The following is a 22118-nucleotide window of genomic DNA, read 5'->3' on the forward strand; positions in this document are numbered from 1 at the left end:
TCCAAATAATGCCTCTCGTGTACCCATGGCATTCCTAAATCCAAATTGGGTTTTAGTGATGTCTTGTTCCACTTTTCTGAAAATTCTTAAATGGATAATTTATAAGAATATTTTTAGTGTGTGACTCATTAGCCAATTAAGCCAATCTCTCGGAACAATACCCGTATTATATATAGTATTATATAAGTCTACTAATACATTGATCTGATCTTCTGATATCAATTTAATTATTTCAGTTGGAATTGTGTCAGGCCCCGCAGTTTTATTAGATTTTGCCAGATTTATTGCATGTATTATTTCATCCTTAGTTATATTTGGACCTATATCATGTTCCCCGCAATCATTCATGCTATCTTGTTGTGTCCTGTCGTCCTCAAACAATTCTTGGACGTATTCTCTCCATCTGTTTAGTTTGCCTTTGATATCAGATATTATTTTACCATTCGTATCAACCAGGGTGTTACTATTGTTGGACCATCTTATACCTGCTAATTCTTTAATTTTTTTGTGCAATTCAAAACTGTCATGATTTCTTTGGAGTTCTTCTATCTCTAAACATTTGTCATTGTACCACTTCTCTTTAGCTGCCCGTATTTTTATCCTGTTCTCCTTGTGTGTGGCTTTGTATTCGTTTACATTTTTGTTTTTGTATGATCTTCTTTTGTCCATTAGTTGCCGGATCTCATCTGTCATCCATGGAGTCTTAGCTTCAAAGATTTTGTGACTACCCAGCGTATCTTTAGTTGGCATCATTAATGTGTTCTTAAATGTTTCCCATTTTTCGTTGGAATCTTCATTATCATTGATTATTGTTTTGCTTAACTCCTCGTTAATTTTCAACGTTAGTTCCCCTTTTATATTCGGGTGTTTTAGCAGAGTGCTTATTTGTTGTGTCTTTTGTTGATTTTTTATTTTTTTTAAGTGGATTTCGAATTTACGATTACTGGATTGTGGTACGATGACACATCTGTTCCTGGATATGTTTTTGCCGATTTGATGGAGTTACGGTATCTCTTATTGATAAGGATATAATCTATCTGGTTTCTGATATTTTTTTTTGCTATCCATAGGTGATTTACATATATATAATCTACGTGGTGGTAACTGAAAGAATGTATTTGTCGCTATCATTTCAAACTCTTGACAGAATTCCATCAGTCTTTTCCCTCTTTTGTTCCTTATTCCCAGTCCGAATTCACCAATAATGTCTTGGAATTTACCTTTTCCTAATTTGGCATTAAAATCCCCCATTGTTATTGTTATATCTCTATTATTGGTGCTGTCTAGTGATTTTTTAATGTCATTGAAAAGCTTGAATGGTAGCTCTATTTCTAATAAATATTAATCTAATATAGGAATAAATACTTCCCAAATAGCCTCGTCCATTAGAACCATATCTTTTTAATGTCATTCCAATTTTAGCGATCTGTTGCACAATCTTTTTTTAGTGTTTTTTATGAGCAACATAATAATCGTTCCAACTTGAGCTATGATGGAATTCCAGATGGATTTATATTATTTAACAATTCAGGAAAATATTTGTCCTGCTCTTCAAGTTTTTTCCCGCAACAAATATCCTCGGCTTGATTTTCTGAATAACTATCATCATCATTCTGGCTTTACAACCCTTCGTGCGTCCTAGCTCAAGAATTTCTCTCCAGTCGTCCCTATCCTGTGCGTTGTTAGGAGGAAGTGTATGGGTTTGAATACGTTTTTTCAAATCGTCCTAGAGATGTTCAATTCGATTCAGGTCCGGAGACCTAGCTGGCCAGGGTACCCTCGTAATTCCAACTTCGTCCAAGTATTACATACTGATCCTGGCAACGTGCGGGCATAAAAACGGCGTTTTCTCCAAGCCCTGCCATTTTGGGCATAACATGTTCTTCCGGAATCTCCGTAATGTACCTTCGTGCAGTTAGGGACCCATTTTCGATGAAGGGTAATTCTGTGTGGAAGTCGGAAGATATACCTCCCCAAGCCATAACCGAGCCTTCACCAAATGGCATTCTTGGAGCAATGCAAGCTTGTGAAAATCGTTCACCGATTCTCCTCCAAACTCTTACACGTCCATCGGATCCAGTTAGGCAGAAACGGGATTCATCTGAGAATAACACTTTGCTACAATCCCCAATGCGCGTATTGTCGAGCAAAAGCTAGTCGTGCACTCGAGGCACCCGGCGAAGTGGCGGTCCTCTAGCCATTACCCGAGAAGATAGTCAAGAAGAACGAAGTCTTTTTCTGACTGTTGCAACACTAAAATTGCGATTTCGTACTTCCTCTAGACGATTTTGATGCATAACCGCAGTTAAGGTCCGGTTTCGCAAAGCCTGAAACACAAGGAAACAGTCATCTAGTGCCTTGGTCGTTCTTCTTCGTCCAGAGCCAGGTAGCCTGGTTAGCAAACTTGCCTCCTGAAAGCGTTGAAGCACTCGTTGAACCGTAGAAAGGCTTACGCCAACAGTTCTTGCGACTTGCCGTTGAGTGTGACCGTCTTCCACAAGTGCAACAATTTGTGCCGTTTCAACAACAGTCAAAGGCATTTTTGTCAAAAAGTAAACACTAATAATGGCACTAATAAACACTAATGGTGGCAATAATAAACGTTTGTCCGTTGCATTTGAACAGGAAGTCAAAGTACAAACGAGACATTTAAAACAAGCGGAGTTACAGGTAGCGTTCATTTTGGGAAGTGTGCACTTTACCGCGAAATCGGCACTATTGGAATTCTTTGTTACAAAGAAAACCCTAAGCCGACAACAATTCTCAGAAACATGCATTAGTTTATATTTGTGTTATTATTATTTACGATAAAGCTCGTTAAAAATGAAATATCGGTGATTTTCAAGGTGACCCGGATTTTATGATCGTGAGTGTATAATGAGATATATTTTTGACTATTACCAGCTTTGCTGTTTTGCATTTTTTGCTTTGAATTTTGTTTGACACAATATTTCAGAAACGAATGGGAATGGCACCCACCAATCCCACCAACGTCTGAAAAACCGCCGCTGTCAGAGCCCCTTAAACCTTTGTCTGGGTACTTTAAAGTGGTGTGTTACTTCACAAATTGGGCTTGGTACAGAAATGGCTACGGCAAGTATTTACCAGAAGATATAGACGAGAACCTCTGCACACACGTCGTTTATGGATTTGCCGTTTTGGATTATTCCAACTATGTGATCAAGGCGCACGATTCCTGGGCAGATTTTGATAATCGTAAGTTGCTGTTGTTGAATATTTAGCTTGGAAATGACTTAAATAAACTCATTATTGATATATTACTTCTTTTAAAAGAATCAACATGCAACATTTGTATCTGCATTGCCATTATCTGTCTTACAAACTTGACGTTGACATAATTCATAATTACACAATAGCCAACCTACACTAACTACCAACCTATATTTAACAGCTTTTCCAATTATTGTTTAATATACCGTAAATATTCTTAATACCGGTCAACAAAAGTTTCAAATTTTCTTCGTTTAGATAGAAAAAACATGAATGAATAAATCACATTTTTTTTGTCACTGAAAACCTGACTTCACTCTTATCTCAACAGATGAACAAAAATTTTCTCATTCTTACATTTATAGTTGGAAATTTTTTGTGCAATTAATTAGTTTTTATTTTTCAGAATTTTACAAGAGAGTTACAGAATACAAAGCCAAAGGTGTTAAGGTCTCAATTGCTATCGGGGGATGGAATGATTCCTTAGGAGATAAATATTCCAAACTAGTAAATAATCCAGCAGCAAGGCGACGGTTCATTGAGCATGTACTCAAATTCTTGGAAAAACACAACTTTGACGGTTTGGATCTGGATTGGGAATATCCAAAATGTTGGCAGGTAAAATATTTTTTACTTTATATCACCATTTGATTCAAGGAAATACACTTCAACAAGACGGGAAATGACTTTCAAAATTTTGCCTGTCTGCGCAGAGAACAGAGAAAGTATTTGGAGAAAGGGGGTTGGAACACGCCGGCACTCGCGTACGTGATTTGATAGGTAGCTTACAGGTTGAGTTTACTTCTACTAAAATATTTCCGGTAATTTTGCTGCGCATCAACTGTTCGTTCTAATTTTAGGATTTTTAAAGTGATTTCTAGTTTTGAGAAAAACTATTATAGAAAATAAACCAAAACATGTGAGCCAAACTTACGTCAGTGATAAGAATTTGAAAATGGCTAATATTACAATGGACGTTTTTATACTTCTCAAGTATTTAGGGTCTATGATAAACGGAGATATAATACTTGTATGAAAGATATAGAAATGAAAATAGCACAAAGAAAACAAGTCACGAAAACACTCATGGAACAGTCATTCCTTTTGGAAAGAAGTATGGAACAGAATGGAAGTGGTGAAAGTGCTATATAAATTCCACACTTTTTATGGGGTTGAAGTGTGAACGCTAAAAGTTATTAGCCTGAATAGACTTAACGCATTTGAAATATGGGTATAACGAAGAAAGTTCCGAATATCTTGGACCAACCACCAACGTACTTTCTTTCATTTATCTTAGGAGCTAAGATCTAAGATCGAATATACGGACCAAGGCATAAACAGTACTTCTGGCTTAAGAAAATAGTAGGCTTAGGCTCAAACGATTTAGCTCAAATTTGCCAAAATTGTTCCCAAATGAGTATAGTTTGTAGATATTATTATAACATTAACTTAACCCTTTGTTGAAGGACTTTTTTTGTTTATATTAAATGGTGAATAATTTGTTTTTAGGACATATTAGGGCAAAAGATCGACAAATCAAAGGTTTTTATATTATATTTTTGTAATTATTAGAAAAAAAGGTGATACCATGTGGAACCAGTAGGCCACAAACAAAAAAATTATTTAGCGTGAAATGGAATGAAACAATTTTTTTCAGATAGACAAAAACCTACTTTACATGTAGTACAGTGCCATCTTGTACGATGAGGAGTTGCCTTGGTACTGTAGTATGAACAACGTACTTTAGCTCCATGCTAAGGCATATTGCTTTGTCAGTTCTTATTTCTAGAGGAAGTTGTTTTTTGAACCTGTTGTTGGTGCTAGGTTTGTTCATAATTCTTCTTCCAAATTTTGGTATTTGGGAATCTGCTCCAATCAAACCGGTGGCCACAGAAATTTTAAATTCTTTCAACGAAATTCTCGTACCAGTTGTTGATTGTTTGAAAATTATATATGAGTTTAGTAACGTTAGGTCAACAAAATGGAAAAAAATTCTATGCCACCACTTTTTGGATTTTCTATCCATTTCATAGCTAGATACTAAAATATCAGACTTATCTACGAAGCCCATATATTTGTTGTAATCTTGTACTAATTGTTTGCAATTAATTTCTACTACCATCCAAATCTGTCATGCGACATACATGAAGAAATAAATTCATCGCTGATAACAAAATTTGCAGACCAGAAATCTCTATACCTGGACAACTTTTTCACACCCATCAAAGGTTCATTTCCAATAAACATTTTATTTCTTCAACTGTTGTGGGAGTCTTGTTTTTATTATTTTCTTGGACTACATATAAATTAGTTTGGGAAACAAATGTATTCATCAGGTTCTCACTAAACAAATAATGAAGGAAAAGATCAAGGGGAATCTCTAAAGTATCAGGAACATTTGGTTCAACGTTTTCTGAGATAGGACGGAGTTGAGGGGCATTTTTTGGGTCGGTTTTTTGCATTTTAACTTATCAAAAATAACAACTGATACCTCTTCTTCACCATCACTATCATGCGCACCGTCTTCATTGTCTGAAATATTGTTTTGTTCATCTAAGACAGCTCCACAGACTCCAAAGTCATGTCGAGATCTTCATCCTCGTTCTCATCAAAATCGGATACGTCAGATCCATCCGATGGGATATCTGTTAGTAAAGCGTAAGCGTCATTACTTGTTATTTTATTCAAATCAAGACGTCTTTTCATTTTGGAATTCTGTAACAAAACATACCTATTAGTTACTGATCGGCCTAGTGGCACCCATTGGAACCACCAATCGAAATATCAAAATTCACTTAGTTATTTAGGTAGATCATTCTTCTTCTTGTGGTGCCTATCCGTTACGGATGTTGGCTACTAGCACGGCAATTTTAACTTTATTGACCGCAGCTAGAAATAGTCCTCAAGTGGTCAAGGAAAATCACTTTCGTTCTGGAGCCAAGATATTCTTCTTCCTGGTCCGTCTTTCCGTTTTCGCCCTAATATAAGTTGCAGCTATGATCGTTTCGCATTATATGTCCAAGATATTCTAGCTTGAGCTGTTTCACTGTCGATATAATTTCACATGTTTTATCCATCCGACGTAGAACCTCAATGTTTGTTATTCGGTCCACCCAGGAGATCCTCAGTATCCGTCTATAATACCACATCTCAAACGCCTCTAGTTTTCTCTTGGATGCCTCGGTTAGTGTCCATGATTCAACTCCATAGAGCAGCACTGTAAACACGTAGCATCTCAATAAACGGATTTTCGTTTTTAAGGGTAGGTCATGGCTTTTAAATATCTTGCTCATTCTGACAAATGCTGACCTGGCTTTTTCAATTTTTTGTTTTATCTCAACTGAGTGGTCCCATTAGTCGTTTATGGTGATTCCTAAATAGTAGTAACGGGGCACTTGAAGTATTTTTGTTGCTGATCTACCAGTATTTGACTAGGTGGAATATGCTTCTTACTGATGACCATGTAAACTGTGTCTGTAAACCTTCTAAACTGTCTGCAAAGAGAATGGTGTCGTCTGCATATCTGATGTTAAACAGGCGCTCACCATTTATGAGAATACCCGACGTTAAATAATAGGGGAGAGAGTATGCAGCATTGTCGTACTCCTCTCTTTATTGCAACTTCTTCTGTTAGTTGGTCTTTCACCCGAATGGTTGCTGATTAGTTGTAGTATATGTTCTTGATTACTCGAAGGTCTTTGTTATCCAGATCAGTTGCCTTTAGTATATCCATGAGCTTATCGTACTTGATTCTGTCGAAAGCTTTCTGGTAGTCAATAAAGCATATATAAATATCGCAGTTGACGTCTCTGCACCTTTAAAATAATACCTGAACCGCGAACAAGGCTTCTCTTGTACCTAACGCATCCCTGAATCCAAACTGCGTTCGTGAGATCTGTGACTCACATTTCTGATAAATTCTTCTGTGTATTACCTTTGAGAAGGTCTTAAGAATGTGGCTCACTAGACCGATAATACGATGCTCTTCGCATTTTTTGCATTAGGTTTTTTAGGTTACCAATAAATGTAGATTTTAACCAGCTCTCTGGGATTTTTCCCGAGTCATAGATTTTATTGAACGTTGTCGTAAGCCATTTTACTCCTTCGTCTCCCATGATTTTTAGAAATTCTGAGTGAAAGTTGTCGGACCCTGGTGCTTTACCTGCTTTGGTTGCTTTAATTGCGGCTTTGACTTCGTCTTGAGTGATTGGTGGTCCTGTGTCGTATTCCATAATTATCTTCTGGTTGTTATCTCTGTCGTCATCGAATGTCTTCTCAACGTATCTCTTCCATATATTCTATGTTTGTTTAATGTCTATTACCGGGTAGCCATGATCATCAGTCATATGTCCTGATCTCTTGGGTTTGTACATTCCTGCTGCCTCTTTTACCTTCTTGTGGAGATTAAACGAGTCGTGTCTACTCTTCAATGATTCTATTTCTTTGCATTGATCTTCCAACCATTTGTTTTTGGTTTCTCTAATAGTTTTTTTGATTTCTTTGTCAATTCGTTTATACTCCCACATGTCTCTGTTTTTAGCTCTTCTTCTATTCTCCATCATATTTAGGATTTTATCAGTAATCCACTCTTTTTTTTAACCGTTGTTGGGCGAAGATATTTATCTAGGATTGTCTGGTTAATTTGTTGTAGTTTTGCCATTTCGTTATCTGGTTCAGTAGCTTTGTCTGTATTTTTTAATTCTTTTTCTATATAGGTTTGTATCTGATGCCTGGTGTCTTCATTTTTTAGTGGTCCTAAATCGTATTTTCTTGCTTTTGCACTCTCTATCTTCTTCAGCTTTAGTCTGATGTTAACTACCAGTGGGTTATGGTCCGACCCGATATCAGCACCAGTATATGTTTTGGCTGATGTTATTGAGTTTCTGAATCTTTTATTCACCATAATGTAATCAATTTGGTTTCTGATGATGTGATCTGGGGTGTCTTGAGGTGATCTTCACGTATATAATCTCCTAGCTGGTAGTTGAAAGAAAGTGTTGGTGATTACCAGTTGTTCTTCCACAGCGAAGGTGATCAGGCGATCTCCGCGTTCGTAGATCATAAAGACTTAATACATAAATACGTCTATTTATCAACAAATTAACATAATACATACCTTTTATCGGTAAAAGAATGTTTGTTTATTTACAACAACAAATAACCTTACTGTCATTTACTTGTGAGCGCGCCAAATGTATTATGTACAGTATGCATAACTGCTCCTGGAATTTTGTAATCGCGTGGGAAGTGAAATACACGACCTATACATCGCATTCCGTCTGATAGTCCCAGCGTACGATTACTCGGGCAGTAGGAAAAAATTTGTTTAAAGGCGGTTCCACTGTGGAGCCACTAAGCCGCAAAAGGTTTACCTTGTTCAACTAGTATATTTTTCATATGTATAGTCATTTGGTTTGATATTCTAGCTAAGTCTAGGTAGGTCTGTTTCAAAAGTCATTTACCTAAATATTCTAGAGTTAATTGTGTTGCAATGCTTTTATTATTATTTTTCACCATTTTCACTACTGAACATAATTCTGTAAATTATCTTTGTAAATTGTAATACTTAGTAGGTATTTAATAAAAACTACAAATATTTTCAGGTGGACTGTAAGAAGGGTCCCGATTCTGATAAACCAGCTTTCGCGGAATTCGTGAAGGAGCTCAAAGAAGCGTTTAAACCTAAAGGTTACTTACTAACAGCCGCAGTTTCACCTAGTAAAACTGTTATCGACGCTGGATACGACGTGCCATCTATCGCTGAAAATCTGGACTGGGTCGCCGTGATGACCTACGATTTCCACGGACAATGGGACAAAAAAACCGGGCATGTCGCTCCGTTATTCTATCATCCCGAAGATGAAGTGGCATTCTACAACTCGGTAAGTTTCAACTCTATTTTTCTTATGTATAAAGGAATAAATAATCTTTCGATTCTAGAACTTTTCTGTGCATTATTGGATCTCAGAGGGTGTGCCACGAAGGAAACTTATAATGGGAATGCCATTGTACGGCCAATCTTTCCGTTTGGAGAAAGAAAGTGAACACGGACTTAATGCAAATGCACCAGGACCAGGAGAGGCAGGAGAATATACCAGAGCTGCAGGATTTTTAGGTAAAATACTTCCTTTTCTGAATCAACAATCATAGTGGACATAAAAATGTTTTCTTGTTATTTAATGAATGTTGATGTCACAATAAACAAATAAATTAACCGATTTTTTTGTTTTAGCCTACTATGAAATATGTGACATGATCAAAAATAGAGGTTATACCGTTGTACAAGATCCCACAGGTGCGATGGGTCCCTACGCGTATAAAGGCAATCAGTGGCTCTCATTTGACGATCAAGCAATGATAAGGAAAAAGTCTGAATACATTAGACGCATGGACTTGGGAGGTGGTATGATATGGGCCTTAGATCTGGATGATTTTAAAAATAGGTATAGAGAAATGTTTTTCCGTTGATTTGTGTTGGTATTCCTACTTATTTTTCTTATCAGGTGTGGACAAGGACGACATCCGCTACTGACAATAATCAGAAACACTTTAGCTGATCCAGGTACCGGTGAACAAGAACCCATTGATGATCTATACAGACCAGCAGTGAAACCAGTAGAAGCTGTCGTTGTAGAAGAAGAACGAGGCACGCCTCATTCCCAACCACTGGTAGATTCTTCGTCAGAGTACAAAGTTGTTTGTTATTTTACCAACTGGGCGTGGTATCGACAAGGAGTAGGAAAATATCTTCCACAAGACATTGATCCGGATCTTTGTACCCACGTTGTCTACGGATTTGCTGTATTGAACGGTGACGAATTGGTAATCAAACCGCATGACAGTTGGGCTGATTATGATAACAGTATGTATATCTTTAATAGTATTTAATTTTTTAAAGTTTAAAGAATCGTTTAGAAAAATACGTTAAGTGTGAATGATTGTCCAGAGAACATCGTCAGTTAGCCTATATTTGTCCACTGTTATACGTAAGCTCCCTGTAAAATTGTCTACCTATTTATATCTTGTGCTTCTTGTATCCAATTTGTGGTGATTCGCTTTATATTATCCGTCCATCTAGTCGGTGGCGGTCCTGTTTCGATAGGTCTCTTGTCTTGGTAGCCATTCCAGAGTCTTTCTGGTGCGCTATCATCCGTCAATCTGGTAACATGTCCGGTCAAAGCCCATTTAGCCATTAGACCATAGAATTAATAAAACTTAAACAATGCCATATTTTGTTGTGTTGGTTGCTTCTTCGGCTTGGTATTTATCTAATAGTCTTTATTTTGGAACTCGATTAAATTCTTTAGCCAAATATAGGTCAATAATGTCTACGAGGGTTGTTCTGTCTTATGGTGTTGACCATTTATTGACAGCAGATAATATTAGGTATTGTAGAGTAGAAAGTCCTTTGAGAAAACCGTACTGATAGAATAGAATTGATTAGAAATATGCTTTATTGTCACAGAAAATTGTACACTTTTATGGCCAAAACTTACAAAATGTCAAAAAAATAACAATAACAATTTAAATTTACTATATATATATATATATATATATATATATATATATATATATATATATATATATATATATTCGGTTTTTTATATAACGTCTTACGACGTTGTCCGACTCCCAAACGCCACTGTATTCTGTCTTGAGTTAGGTCTTCGTCCAGATTTCTAACGCTAATCGCTTTCCTAACTCCCAGGTTCCAGCTCTGTGGTGGTCTTCGTCGTTTCCTCTTCTCTGGGAGTTGCCACATCATCGTTTTTTTAGACAATCTTTCGTCCCCCATTCGGCTCACATGCCCATATCATATGAGCTGTTTTCTCTCAATATCCTCAACTATAGTGCCCTCTATACCCATTTGTTGTTTTATCACTTCATTCCGTATTCTGTCGGCTCTTGATATTCTCATCGATCTTCTGATAGCATCCATTTCCGTGGCTTCGACCTTTTTCTTATATTTTTCGGTTATTCTCCATGTCTCAGCTCCATAAAGTAGGCTAGTTTTAACCATTTTCTCATAGATGTTCCATTTTCTTTTCTTTGATATTTCTTTACTCCATAGAATTCCGTTCAAACATGCTATAGCTCTTCGTGCTTGTACAATTCGATGTTCTATTTCTCGTTCGTCTTTTCCACTACGGTCGAAGATGACGCCCAGGTATTTATATTCGTTGCATGGATTTATTTTTTGATTGTCATCGATATCGAGTTGTTCTGCTTCAGCTCCAATTGAGAGGTATTTTGTCTTTTCTAAATTGATATTTAATCCCCATTTCTGGTATTCTTCAATTAGTTTTCTAAGCATGTATTCCATGTCATCTTTGTCATTTGAGATTACCACCTGATCATCTGCAAACTGTAAAGTATATATGTAATCCTGATCGTTCAATTGTATACCCATTCCTTTGACTTTCCTTTTCCATTGTTTCAGAGCTGCAGAGATATAAATCTTAAATAGAGTCGGAGAGATACAACATCCTTGTCTGAGACCCTTAGTAACTGCAAATTTTTCAGCTAAGAGGTTTCCGAATTTCATTTGGGAGTTTGAACCATAATATAGATCTTTGAGAGCACTAACCAATGTTTGATGTATGTTTGATGTGCCCAAGACTTCCCATAGTTTATTTAGCGGGACTGTGTCATATGCCTTCTCAAGATCTACAAAAGTCATATGTAACTCTCTATTTGTCACAATTTTCTTTTCTATAATTTGTTTAAGACAGAAGATGTTATCTGTACATGAACGACCTGCTCTAAATCATCCTTGTTCTTCGTCTTCAGACGATTGATAATCTTCTTCTATCAGGTCTCGTAGTATTCGACCGTATAGTCGACTCATTGAACTTGTGACCGATATCCCTCTATAGTTTTTACAATTTCTCATGTCACCTTTTTTATATATTGGGGTCATATATGCTGTTTTCCATTCATCTGGTGTTGGATGTCCATTAATATTAATTCTTTATTAATTCCGTAGTTACTCCCTCTGGTCCACTTGCTTTCCCATTCTTCATCCCTGCTATAGCTTTTTGAACTATGTTGATATCTATGGTAATATGCTCTCCCAGAATTTCGATTCTTGATGAATTCATTTCTTCTTTAAATTCGTCTCTGTTCTCATTTAATAGATGTTTGTAATAATGTGTCCAATCCTCGGGATTTATGGGATTTAGAATCACTTTCTCGTTAGTCGGCTTCTTAACATAGTTTATAAACTTCCACGCCTCAGTGCATTGTCGTCCTTCAATATAAGATTCTATCTCTCTGCACCTTCTATCCCATATCTCATTTTTGGAGGTCATAATTATCTTTCTAGTTTTCTTCTTCATTTCATTGTATCGGTCTTTGTCTGCGTCATCTTTTGTATTCAACCACTTATGGTATAATCTTTTCTTTTCTGTTACCGCATTTTCGACGTCTTCATTCCACCAAAGCTTGTTACTAATTTTATTTTGTTTGATTCCTAAGACCTCCTGTGCTGTTTGATGAATACTTGATATTATGTTCTCATATATGCATTTGGTATTTGTTAGTGTTTCGTCAAGTTTGGAGTCCATTCGAGTCTTATATAGTGTGCGGGTGCTTTCATGAATTAAACTGGACAGATTTTATTAAGGAAGATCAATTCTTTCTAAAAATTGTTCGTCTTGGCTTGATGAGACACTGTCCTTTAATCTATATGGGAAAACAATTTTTGCCCTGACCATGTGGTGATTTAAATTTACTAAAATTACATAAATCGTCAATATCATAGAATCACGAAATAAAAGATAATAAAATATACAATCACATACATACATACATACTGTATTCCACCGAATAATATGGTCTTTCGGTTAGATAGGCTTTGGACGGGATCAGTAAATACACATTCAAGCTTGAATTTCTAATAGAGTAGTCATGATTAGGTCTTGCTGGAAAAACATGTAGATGTTTACGAATTAAGCAAACAGTTTCTAGAATATATAAAGAGGGAAGAGTTAAAATCCCGTGATTTTTGAAGTAACTTCTGCAATGTGTTATTCTACTGAGGCCAAAAAGATACCGTATTGCTCTTATTTGTAATTTAAAAATAACATCAGATTGGGCAGCTGTATTCGGGATTCTCGTAGTTATCTTGTTCTAATAAATATATTGAAACTATTGATATCAACGAAGATCGAGTATACTTGTAAAGTTTTTTACAGTTATTACTAATGCTTTCCTTGTCGGCAACACGAGCTTCTATATTTCCTTTTTTTAGAATTCTACGAGAAAGTGACTGCTTTGAAAGCTAAAGCAATAAAAGTATTAATAGCTATAGGCGGGTGGAATGATTCCGCTGGTGACAAGTACTCTAGATTGGTCAACAGTCCATCGGCAAGAAGACGCTTCGTGACGCATGTTGTAGATTTCATTGAGCAAAACAACTTTGATGGTCTAGATCTAGATTGGGAGTATCCAAAATGTTGGCAAGTAAGTAAAAGATTGCCTCTTCTCAATCCATTATGCATTTTCAAGGATTGTTGTCCACTTTGTCCTATGCATCTTATATTTTTTTTATTGTATCTTAGGTGGACTGCACGAAAGGTCCATCCTCCGACAAAGAAGCCTTTTCTGAGCTGGTGAAAGAACTGCACGAAGCCTTCCAACCCAAAGGCTTGCTTCTTTCTGCTGCTGTTTCGCCCAGTAAACGAGTTATCGACGAAGGTTATGACGTTCCACTGTTATCGAAATATTTGGACTGGATAGCAGTTATGTGTTACGATTATCACGGACAATGGGACAAAGTAACAGGTCACGTTTCCCCTATGTACGAGCACCCCGAAGACAGCAATGAAATATTTAATACTGTAAGTATTTAATTACAATCTTCATAGATTTAGGAAATCGCGTTTTTTATATTGTGTGTAGGATTATTAAAATTTTCAGTAGTTTTTAAACGTTTATTAAAAACTTCATTCTTACAAGTATATTTATAGGTATAAAGTGTGTGTCTGATGCCATTTTTGGCAATTACGGAGCATGGGCACCCAACCCTATACCCGAAAAGCTTGTACACTAATTGGACTGATAATATTAAATGATAATATTAATGATAATATTAAATTATACTAATTACGCCCTCTACATCCAAGATGTCGAATTCGCTTTCACTGATCTCTTCTATATTCGCGTGTATAATCAATTGGTCTTCGTCATTTTGCAGGTTTTCCGCAGTTAACATCTCAGTTTCGTTTCCTTAGCGACATGAGTGACACAACTGTGCCAATTTTGCTTTGCTCCGCGTACGAAACCGTTATCGATCAACTGGCGCACCTCTTCGTTTTTAAAAGTGGTATTATGGATACACATATCGCTTAAATTGGTCCCACACCATTTCTATAATTTGCAATGATAGGGAGGAAGCCTTAAAACAAAAACATTACGTTGTGCAACATATTCATCAAGAATATACTTACCGTATTGATCTTTAAAAGCACGCGCTGCTTCTAACAGCTTGGATTTCAAATAGCACTTCTCGAAAAAAAGTCTCTTTTCACTAGCCATTCCCTGATTGGAGCTCTATTCCAGGAATTGTTAAGGAATCTCTCTTTACGGGAATAATACAATGCATTGTCCATTACAAAGGCATTCCTGCGAACATTATTTGGTAAATTTAATATTAACTCTCTTTAAACCACGATTTAAGATATGCGGCACACATTCCATCGTGATAATCTCCATCATTTTTCTTTGTCATTAAAAAAACGCTGTGTGCCAGGAAGGAAACCTCTTGAAAAACCTGCATGCAATAAAACATATCGTGGACCTCGTTTGGTAGGTGCTTTTAAACCAGTACTTAAACCTTTGAAGAAAGCATCGCAACTGTTTTGTATAGTGGTATCGCACCATTCGTCATTAACAGATTGGCCAACATAAACCCACGATTCGTTCAAATATTTCAGATTACAATTGTCCCTTCGCATTTATGATATAGTTTTTAAATAATTATGGTGCCAATGAATAATATCCTCTTGAAAAAGCAGTCCGAGTCATGTAAAAAGTATTGCTTATCATAGAAAAGCATTGCTTTGAAGGAGATTGAATCCATTTTCAATGATAAATACTTATGTCTTCATGTATTTTAATTGTTTGTACTTATACATATATTATTTCAGAATTACACTATGAACTATTGGATTGAAAAAGGAGCAGATAGAAAGAAACTAGTAATGGGTATGCCTACATACGGACAGTCATTCTCCTTGAGCGATAATAACAATCATGGTCTGAACGTACCAACGTACGGAGGTGGAGAAGCTGGAGAAGAAACTAGAGCACGAGGTTTCCTGGCTTACTACGAGGTATGAATATTTAGATATAAATCAGGTAGTTCATAGTTCTTCAGCAAATGATCAACAAATACGTCTCTTTAGATTTGCAGGAATATTATCCAGAAAGACTGGACTATCGTAAGGGACAAAAAGGGCAGAATGGGACCATACGCTTACCACAGAGACCAGTGGGTATCTTTCGATGACATCGGGATGATACGCCACAAATCTGAGTATATTCGTGCCATGGGATTAGGTGGTGGAATGATCTGGGCTCTGGATCTTGACGACTTCAAAAATTTGTGCGGTTGTGAGGAGTATCCTCTGTTAAGGACAATCAATAGAGTTTTGAGGAACTACAGAGTACCAGATCCAAAATGTGTATTAGGTAAGTAAGTTTTCTTCTTAAGGTGCCCTCTCCATTAATGAAGGTTGGCACTACAGCAAATTGCTCTCTATCTTGAGCTGTTCTTAGTATCGAATGTTTTTCCACGCCTGTCCAGTCTCTTGCATTTTTCAGCCAGGAGCATTTTCTTCTTCCTGGACCTCTTCTTTCTTCTACTTTAACTTCCATTATCAGTCGTAGGAAGTTGTATTTTTCTCTTCTGTAAATATGTTAAAATGTCCTAGATAACTCGTTTTTCTGGTTTTTACAATATTTAAGAGTTCTCTCTCAGTCCTTTTTCTTCTCAGTACCTCGTTGTTGGTCACGTGCTCTGTTCAAGAGATCTTCAGTATCCTGAGTAAGTTTTAGATGAAGAAAATAAAATTTATATACCTTAGGAGATATGGAACTTGAATTATTAAAGTTTTATATAAAATATGGATTCTATTTATTGATTTAAAACCAAATTGTGAAAATTGGACAATGATTTAATAAAATATTACCTGAAAAAATTGCAAACATATTTTAACAAACTCGAATTTTAGGAAAGAAGACACAAAAACCTACGACTCTGTCCCCACCACAAAAACCTACCACAAAACCCTCGATTCAGAAACCTACAACCAAACCTTCTGTTCAAAAACCTACAGCCAAACCACCAGTAATAATTGAAGAACCGGACAATGAATTAGTTCCAACTTTACCTTGCGAAGGTCAACTTTTCGTGCCACACCCCAACTGCAATCAGTACTACTTATGTAATCAAGGAGAGTTGCAATTGCAGTCCTGTCCTAGTAGCCTGTACTGGAACGTGGACCACTGCGATTGGCCAGAGAATACCCAGTGCCATCCAGACGGTAGTACCCTGGCTCCGGTCGATGAGGTAACCGAAAGCTCTCCGGAACTTCCGGATGAAGAACCTGCTGTTGTGGATAATGGTATTGACACACCTTCAGGTGGTACTGATCTAGGCGAACAAGGAAATAAAGTTATTTGTTATTTTACAAACTGGGCGTGGTATAGGTATGTATTTTTACTAACTACTATTTTTACTGTTGCAATTAAATTATCAGGATATATCAAATTTTTCATTAATTTCAAGTCGCTTTTATTTCCAGTGTAAAGAAACTCTATTTGGCTATATTATACATTATTATGAATTTACTTAAGTCTCTGATTAAAATTTTGCCTACGTCAAGATTTTGGCCCTCTTGTTGGAGTCATCTGCATAACATCATTTTGTCCGGGGTCTCAATTTACTAACTTTTTTTAAGTCTTGGTCTAATCGGGTGCTTATAAATGATTGTAATATTATTTGTTTAAAAGAAAGAGATTTATAATGAAGATTTATTCATTTAGTTATATTTTTATATAAATATTTTGTAGACAAGGCGATGGCAAGTATCTACCCTCGGATATAGATCCAAATTTGTGTACCCACATCAACTACGGGTTTGCTGTCCTGGACCCTAATTCTCTCACAATTAAACCGCACGACTCATGGGCTGATATTGATAATGGTAAGCATACAAAATATGTTTTTCAAACAAAAATGGATGATGAATCATCAATGTGTTATATTAAAAAATGGTGAGATGATTTAACGAAAGTCGAAGGGTTTCTGAATCACGAAAAAACTTACCAGGTTACGTTTCCTACATTATTTTCTCAAAGAAATGAAAGACGGAAGTCGGAAAGACGGTATTAGATTTAATTTCGATACAGGGCATCCGCCAGCCGCTTATATGTATTTCAACCTCATTATGTATCATCAGAGCTACATATGCAGTTGCTTTGAATCGAAACTAAATCTCTGCCGTCATAATACAGTAATTATAAATATATATATATATATATATATATATATATATATATATATATATATATATATATATATATATATATAGACGTTACAATGCCATCTTTTTTTTGTCTTTATAGAGGGGGGTCTGGAATCTTCAAAAGACATCCCAGTCCAGGGCGCCGTCTGACTAACTTTAGTGCAGGATTCGTTCTTCGTACTCCCGGCGATAGTTCCCGAGGTACTTTAAAATGTCCTCTCGTCGCCGAGTCTACGCCGAACGCCTACCTGCTAAACTAGACCCTCCTCTGTCATCCAGCGATCCGGAAGCGGAAGCGGAATAGAAATCATAAGATTTCCTACTAAAATTCAGTTTCGCCAAGTAGGAAATCTTATGATTTCTATTGTCAAATATGTATATCTTCAATGTATACGTTTTTAGTTTTAATATAGTTAAATTTTAGACCTTTTCTGCTTTCTATTTTCATCTTTTATCTTTTAGAATTTTACAAGAAAGTCATAGAATACAAATCCAAAGGGATAAAAGTTTTGATAGCGATTGGAGGTTGGAACGACTCTTTGGGAGACAAATATTCCAGATTGGTAAATAACCCACAAGCTAGAGCTAGGTTCGTAGCTAATGTCATAGAATTCATAGAAAAATATGGATTTGACGGTCTGGATCTCGACTGGGAATATCCAAAGTGCTGGCAAGTAAGTAAATAAGAAGTAAAACTATTTAAACCCTCCTCATTTTAATTATATAGATGGTAGTTTTCTTGTGACAGTTTTGCATCAATATTAATTGATTCAGATATAGTCCAATACAAAGTTACATTTACGAGTCCAATAAATTTATGAGAAGACTAGAAGAGATTAAATTTTTGAGAAGACGCAATTTTATTTTTTTGATATGTAGGGTGGTCTGGAATTTTGTTCCTATCGGTAGGCCAGTGTGTTGGTCTACCAGTAGATATTACTTCACCCTTTTATTCTTTTACAGCTGACAATAGTTCTTTTCCTTTAGTTGTAGTTAACCTAGAGCCCCAGTGGGTATTATTTGCATTAAAGTCGCCACCACTTATGTATCTTTTTCCTAAAGTGTTCATAAACTATTTATATTGCTCTCTTTTAATGGAGTGTCTAGGACGACAATATATTGAACTTATATTTACGGTATGGGTTTTCATCTTCACACATACTGTTGTAGCTTGTATGTGCTCAGTTGCATATTTTAATTCCTCATGATGCAATATGTTATCTTTAATTATGATAGCGCTTCCTCCTTTAGCTGCATGATCTAGTTGTACAGTAGAATATACTCTATACCCATTAAATTTTACATATGACTGTTTAGTGAAGTGTGTTTCAGAAATGAGACACAGATCAGTTTTCTGAATGTCTAGTAGTGCTTGAACTCAATCTGATGTTGTAACAGTCCATTTGCGTTCCACACCATTATTCGGAGGTCCTTAGCCATTTCTGATTTTCGGAATAGCTCCTTTAGCACTACGCTCTAGTCTCTAGTCGGGTAACTCTGATATCGATTTGAGTTATATTGTCATAAATTTTGGTGAGCTTTTCCAATATCATTTTTAATGTAATATCAGTTTCTTGTTGCGATGGTGCATGTCTTCTTGCATTCTTTGTTACATCGCTGTAACTTCTATTTTCACTGGCCTCTACCGTTTTTAGTTTTTTGCTTAGGGATAATAACTCTAAGGGACGCTTTTATAGCATTGCCTTTGTTTGTTCTCTCGTTTCTCATTGTTTGTAATTTTTTAGCTACATAATATCCGCGGTAATTTTTAGGATGGTTTTCTTCACAATAAACACATTTTGATTTATCTTCCGGGGTTTTTTGGCAATCTTTAGTAAGGTGTTTACCAATACATTTTACACATCTTGGCTCCTTTTTACAGTAGTTCTACGTGTGTCCGTAAGCCTGGCATCTTTTACATTGTGGGACTAACCTGGAACTCCTTAATAGCTCAATTTCAACTCTCGTACTAAGTATATCTATTATGCCGTAAATTCTATTTATATCTTAACATATCTAGTTGTTTTTTAGTTTTTCATTTGAATTTCTTGTCAGCTTTAATGGCTTTATATTGTCGTTTTGGTAGGTCTTTTACTATTTCCTCTGATGGTCGTGTGTGATGTAATTTCTGAACAACTCTAATTGGCCTCTCTTGCTTATTTTCATAAGAGTGGTATCAAAGTTTACTCGTATTTAATTTCTCTGTTAAAGCTCTGTAATGATCGCTATTGGCTGTATTAATTTTTATAACTTCACTGGTTATGATTTTCATAGTGAAGGTAATACCAGCCTCAGTCAGGAGTTTGCTCAGATTAACAGCACTTTGAAAACCTTCTACACAACCGTAGGTGGTGGTTTTGGTTTTTTTTTTATTGGTTTTTCAATTTGTGTTTCTGCACTTGATTTTTGCGTAGAGGGAGGAGATAATGAGGTATCCATTTTACGTTTTTTGTTAGTGTTCCTGTTTTCGTTTCTTATCAAGCCGGTTTCATACGCTAAATCTTCTTCATCGGTGCAGTATTCACGTTTATCTGCTTTTAATTTCTGTTGTGATTCATCAGCACTTGCGGTTAACACTGTATGTTGTTCGGCCTTTTTCAGCTGCGCTAATCTCTTTTCCATATCGGCGATTATTAAACTCAACCGTTGATTACCCATATTAAGTCTCTTAACATTTTCTTCTGACTAATATCATCCATTATAAAGCGATTGCTCATTTGGGAACGTTGTGTATTCTCTGCGAATTTATCGTGATAGCTTACAGTCATGGCCATTGATATGACTCACGACATACATATATTTAAAATTTGTTCCAAAATTTTTAGTTATTTTTGTTTATAATTTTTTATTTTCCATTTTACGATTAAAAGTAATAAACATAAAGTTGTAGACAATGTCTGATAAAAATTTTTGTATGGTTGCTAGTTTGCGAGACACAACACGAAAACACTTTCTCCTTTTTCCAAGATGGCGGCCGGGGGACAAGGTGCATGGGGTCTGCATTCCTCTCCACAAATTTGAACTTAAGCTTATGTTTAACCTCCCAACAAGTCAAAAAAATAAAATGCGTTCTCTAAGAAATGCACGGAAATTCACACATAAAGGCCTAAAAATATAATATTTCAATGGACTAGTTATAGTTACTGAAAATTATATTCTCAAATAGTATGTCATAGAATGTGGGCAAACTTTTGAACTCGATTAAAATATTTGTCATTTTTTGAGAATGGTCCTAGAAAAAATAATGGATATTACTCATATTTGCTCTTAAACTCATCGTTAAGATGGCGATTATGACAAAATACGTTTTAGGTGGACTGTGAAAAAGGCCCCGCTTCAGACAAACAAGGATTCGCTGCTCTTGTGCGAGAATTAAGCTTTAGCTTCAGATCTAAAGGGCTGATATTATCATCCGCTGTATCGCCGAGTAAAGCCGTTATAGATGCCGGTTATGACGTTCCAACTTTAAGCAGATATTTTGATTGGATCGGTATTATGACTTACGACTTTCACGGACACTGGGATAAACAAACTGGACACGTGGCCCCTCTGTATTATTATCCTGGTGATACCTACGACTATTTTAATGCGGTGAGTACATCAAATAAAAAATGGCTACCTAAAAACTGTCAAGTTCATCAGTTTATTGTATACTAAGTGTTTCCTTTGTAGAATTTTTCAGTTCATTATTGGATTTCAAAAGGAGCTCCACCAGAAAAGCTAATCTTGGGATTCCCGCTTTATGGCCAGTCATTTAGTTTAGCCGATTCTGGCAAGAGAGGCTTGAATGAAAAAACTTACGGTCCAGGAGAAGCTGGCCAATTCACTAGAGCAGGAGGTTTCTTATCGTTTTATGAAGTAAGTATTTTTTACATAATACCGCTATAAACCAGTAATAGACATGCCCGAAAAGAAAGAATCATAAAAACATTAACTATTTTCATTTTATACTCAATTCAATATTAAACCTACCTATTCAAAACGACTGTTAGAAAAATAACAATAAATTCTTCTTCTTAGTGTGCCTGTCCGTTCCGAACGTTGGCGATCATTCTGGCTATGATGACTTTGTTGGTTGTTATACGGAATAGCTGTGTTGAGGTCTTTCTATACCATGCTTTAACGTTAGCAAGCCAGGATATTCTTTTTCGTTCTGGGGCTCTTTTAGTTTCCTTCAATTTTACCTTGCAAAATGCATTGGAGTAGCTCATATCTGCCTTGATTTCTCTTGATATGTCCCAAGGACTTCAGCTTACGGCACTTCACGATGTTGACCAAATCCGCGGTTGTGTTCATCCTCCGTAATACTTCTTCATTGGTGACTTTGTCTATCCATGGTATCTTTAGGATCCTTCT

General features: G+C 36.2%; 1 protein-coding gene across 2 annotated transcripts in view; it reads left to right on the forward strand.

Annotated features, from left to right (window-relative positions):
• LOC140434069 (probable chitinase 10) overlaps positions 1 to 22118 on the forward strand; it is a 64100-nt gene that overhangs the window by 38313 nt on the left and 3669 nt on the right. For both annotated transcript variants that reach the window (XM_072522079.1, XM_072522080.1), the window contains exons 21-35: positions 2957 to 3216; positions 3638 to 3849; positions 8835 to 9113; positions 9172 to 9346; positions 9464 to 9674; positions 9735 to 10093; positions 13484 to 13695; positions 13794 to 14072; positions 15381 to 15566; positions 15639 to 15924; positions 16467 to 16944; positions 17308 to 17441; positions 18225 to 18436; positions 21075 to 21353; positions 21435 to 21620. In XM_072522079.1, coding sequence (XP_072378180.1) covers positions 2957 to 3216; positions 3638 to 3849; positions 8835 to 9113; positions 9172 to 9346; positions 9464 to 9674; positions 9735 to 10093; positions 13484 to 13695; positions 13794 to 14072; positions 15381 to 15566; positions 15639 to 15924; positions 16467 to 16944; positions 17308 to 17441; positions 18225 to 18436; positions 21075 to 21353; positions 21435 to 21620 — 3748 coding nt within the window. The remainder of the gene's footprint in view (positions 1 to 2956; positions 3217 to 3637; positions 3850 to 8834; positions 9114 to 9171; positions 9347 to 9463; positions 9675 to 9734; positions 10094 to 13483; positions 13696 to 13793; positions 14073 to 15380; positions 15567 to 15638; positions 15925 to 16466; positions 16945 to 17307; positions 17442 to 18224; positions 18437 to 21074; positions 21354 to 21434; positions 21621 to 22118) is intronic.

This window comes from Diabrotica undecimpunctata, chromosome 2 (genome assembly GCF_040954645.1).
Source record: "Diabrotica undecimpunctata isolate CICGRU chromosome 2, icDiaUnde3, whole genome shotgun sequence".
In the NCBI taxonomy this organism is placed as follows: Eukaryota; Metazoa; Arthropoda; class Insecta; order Coleoptera; family Chrysomelidae; genus Diabrotica; species Diabrotica undecimpunctata.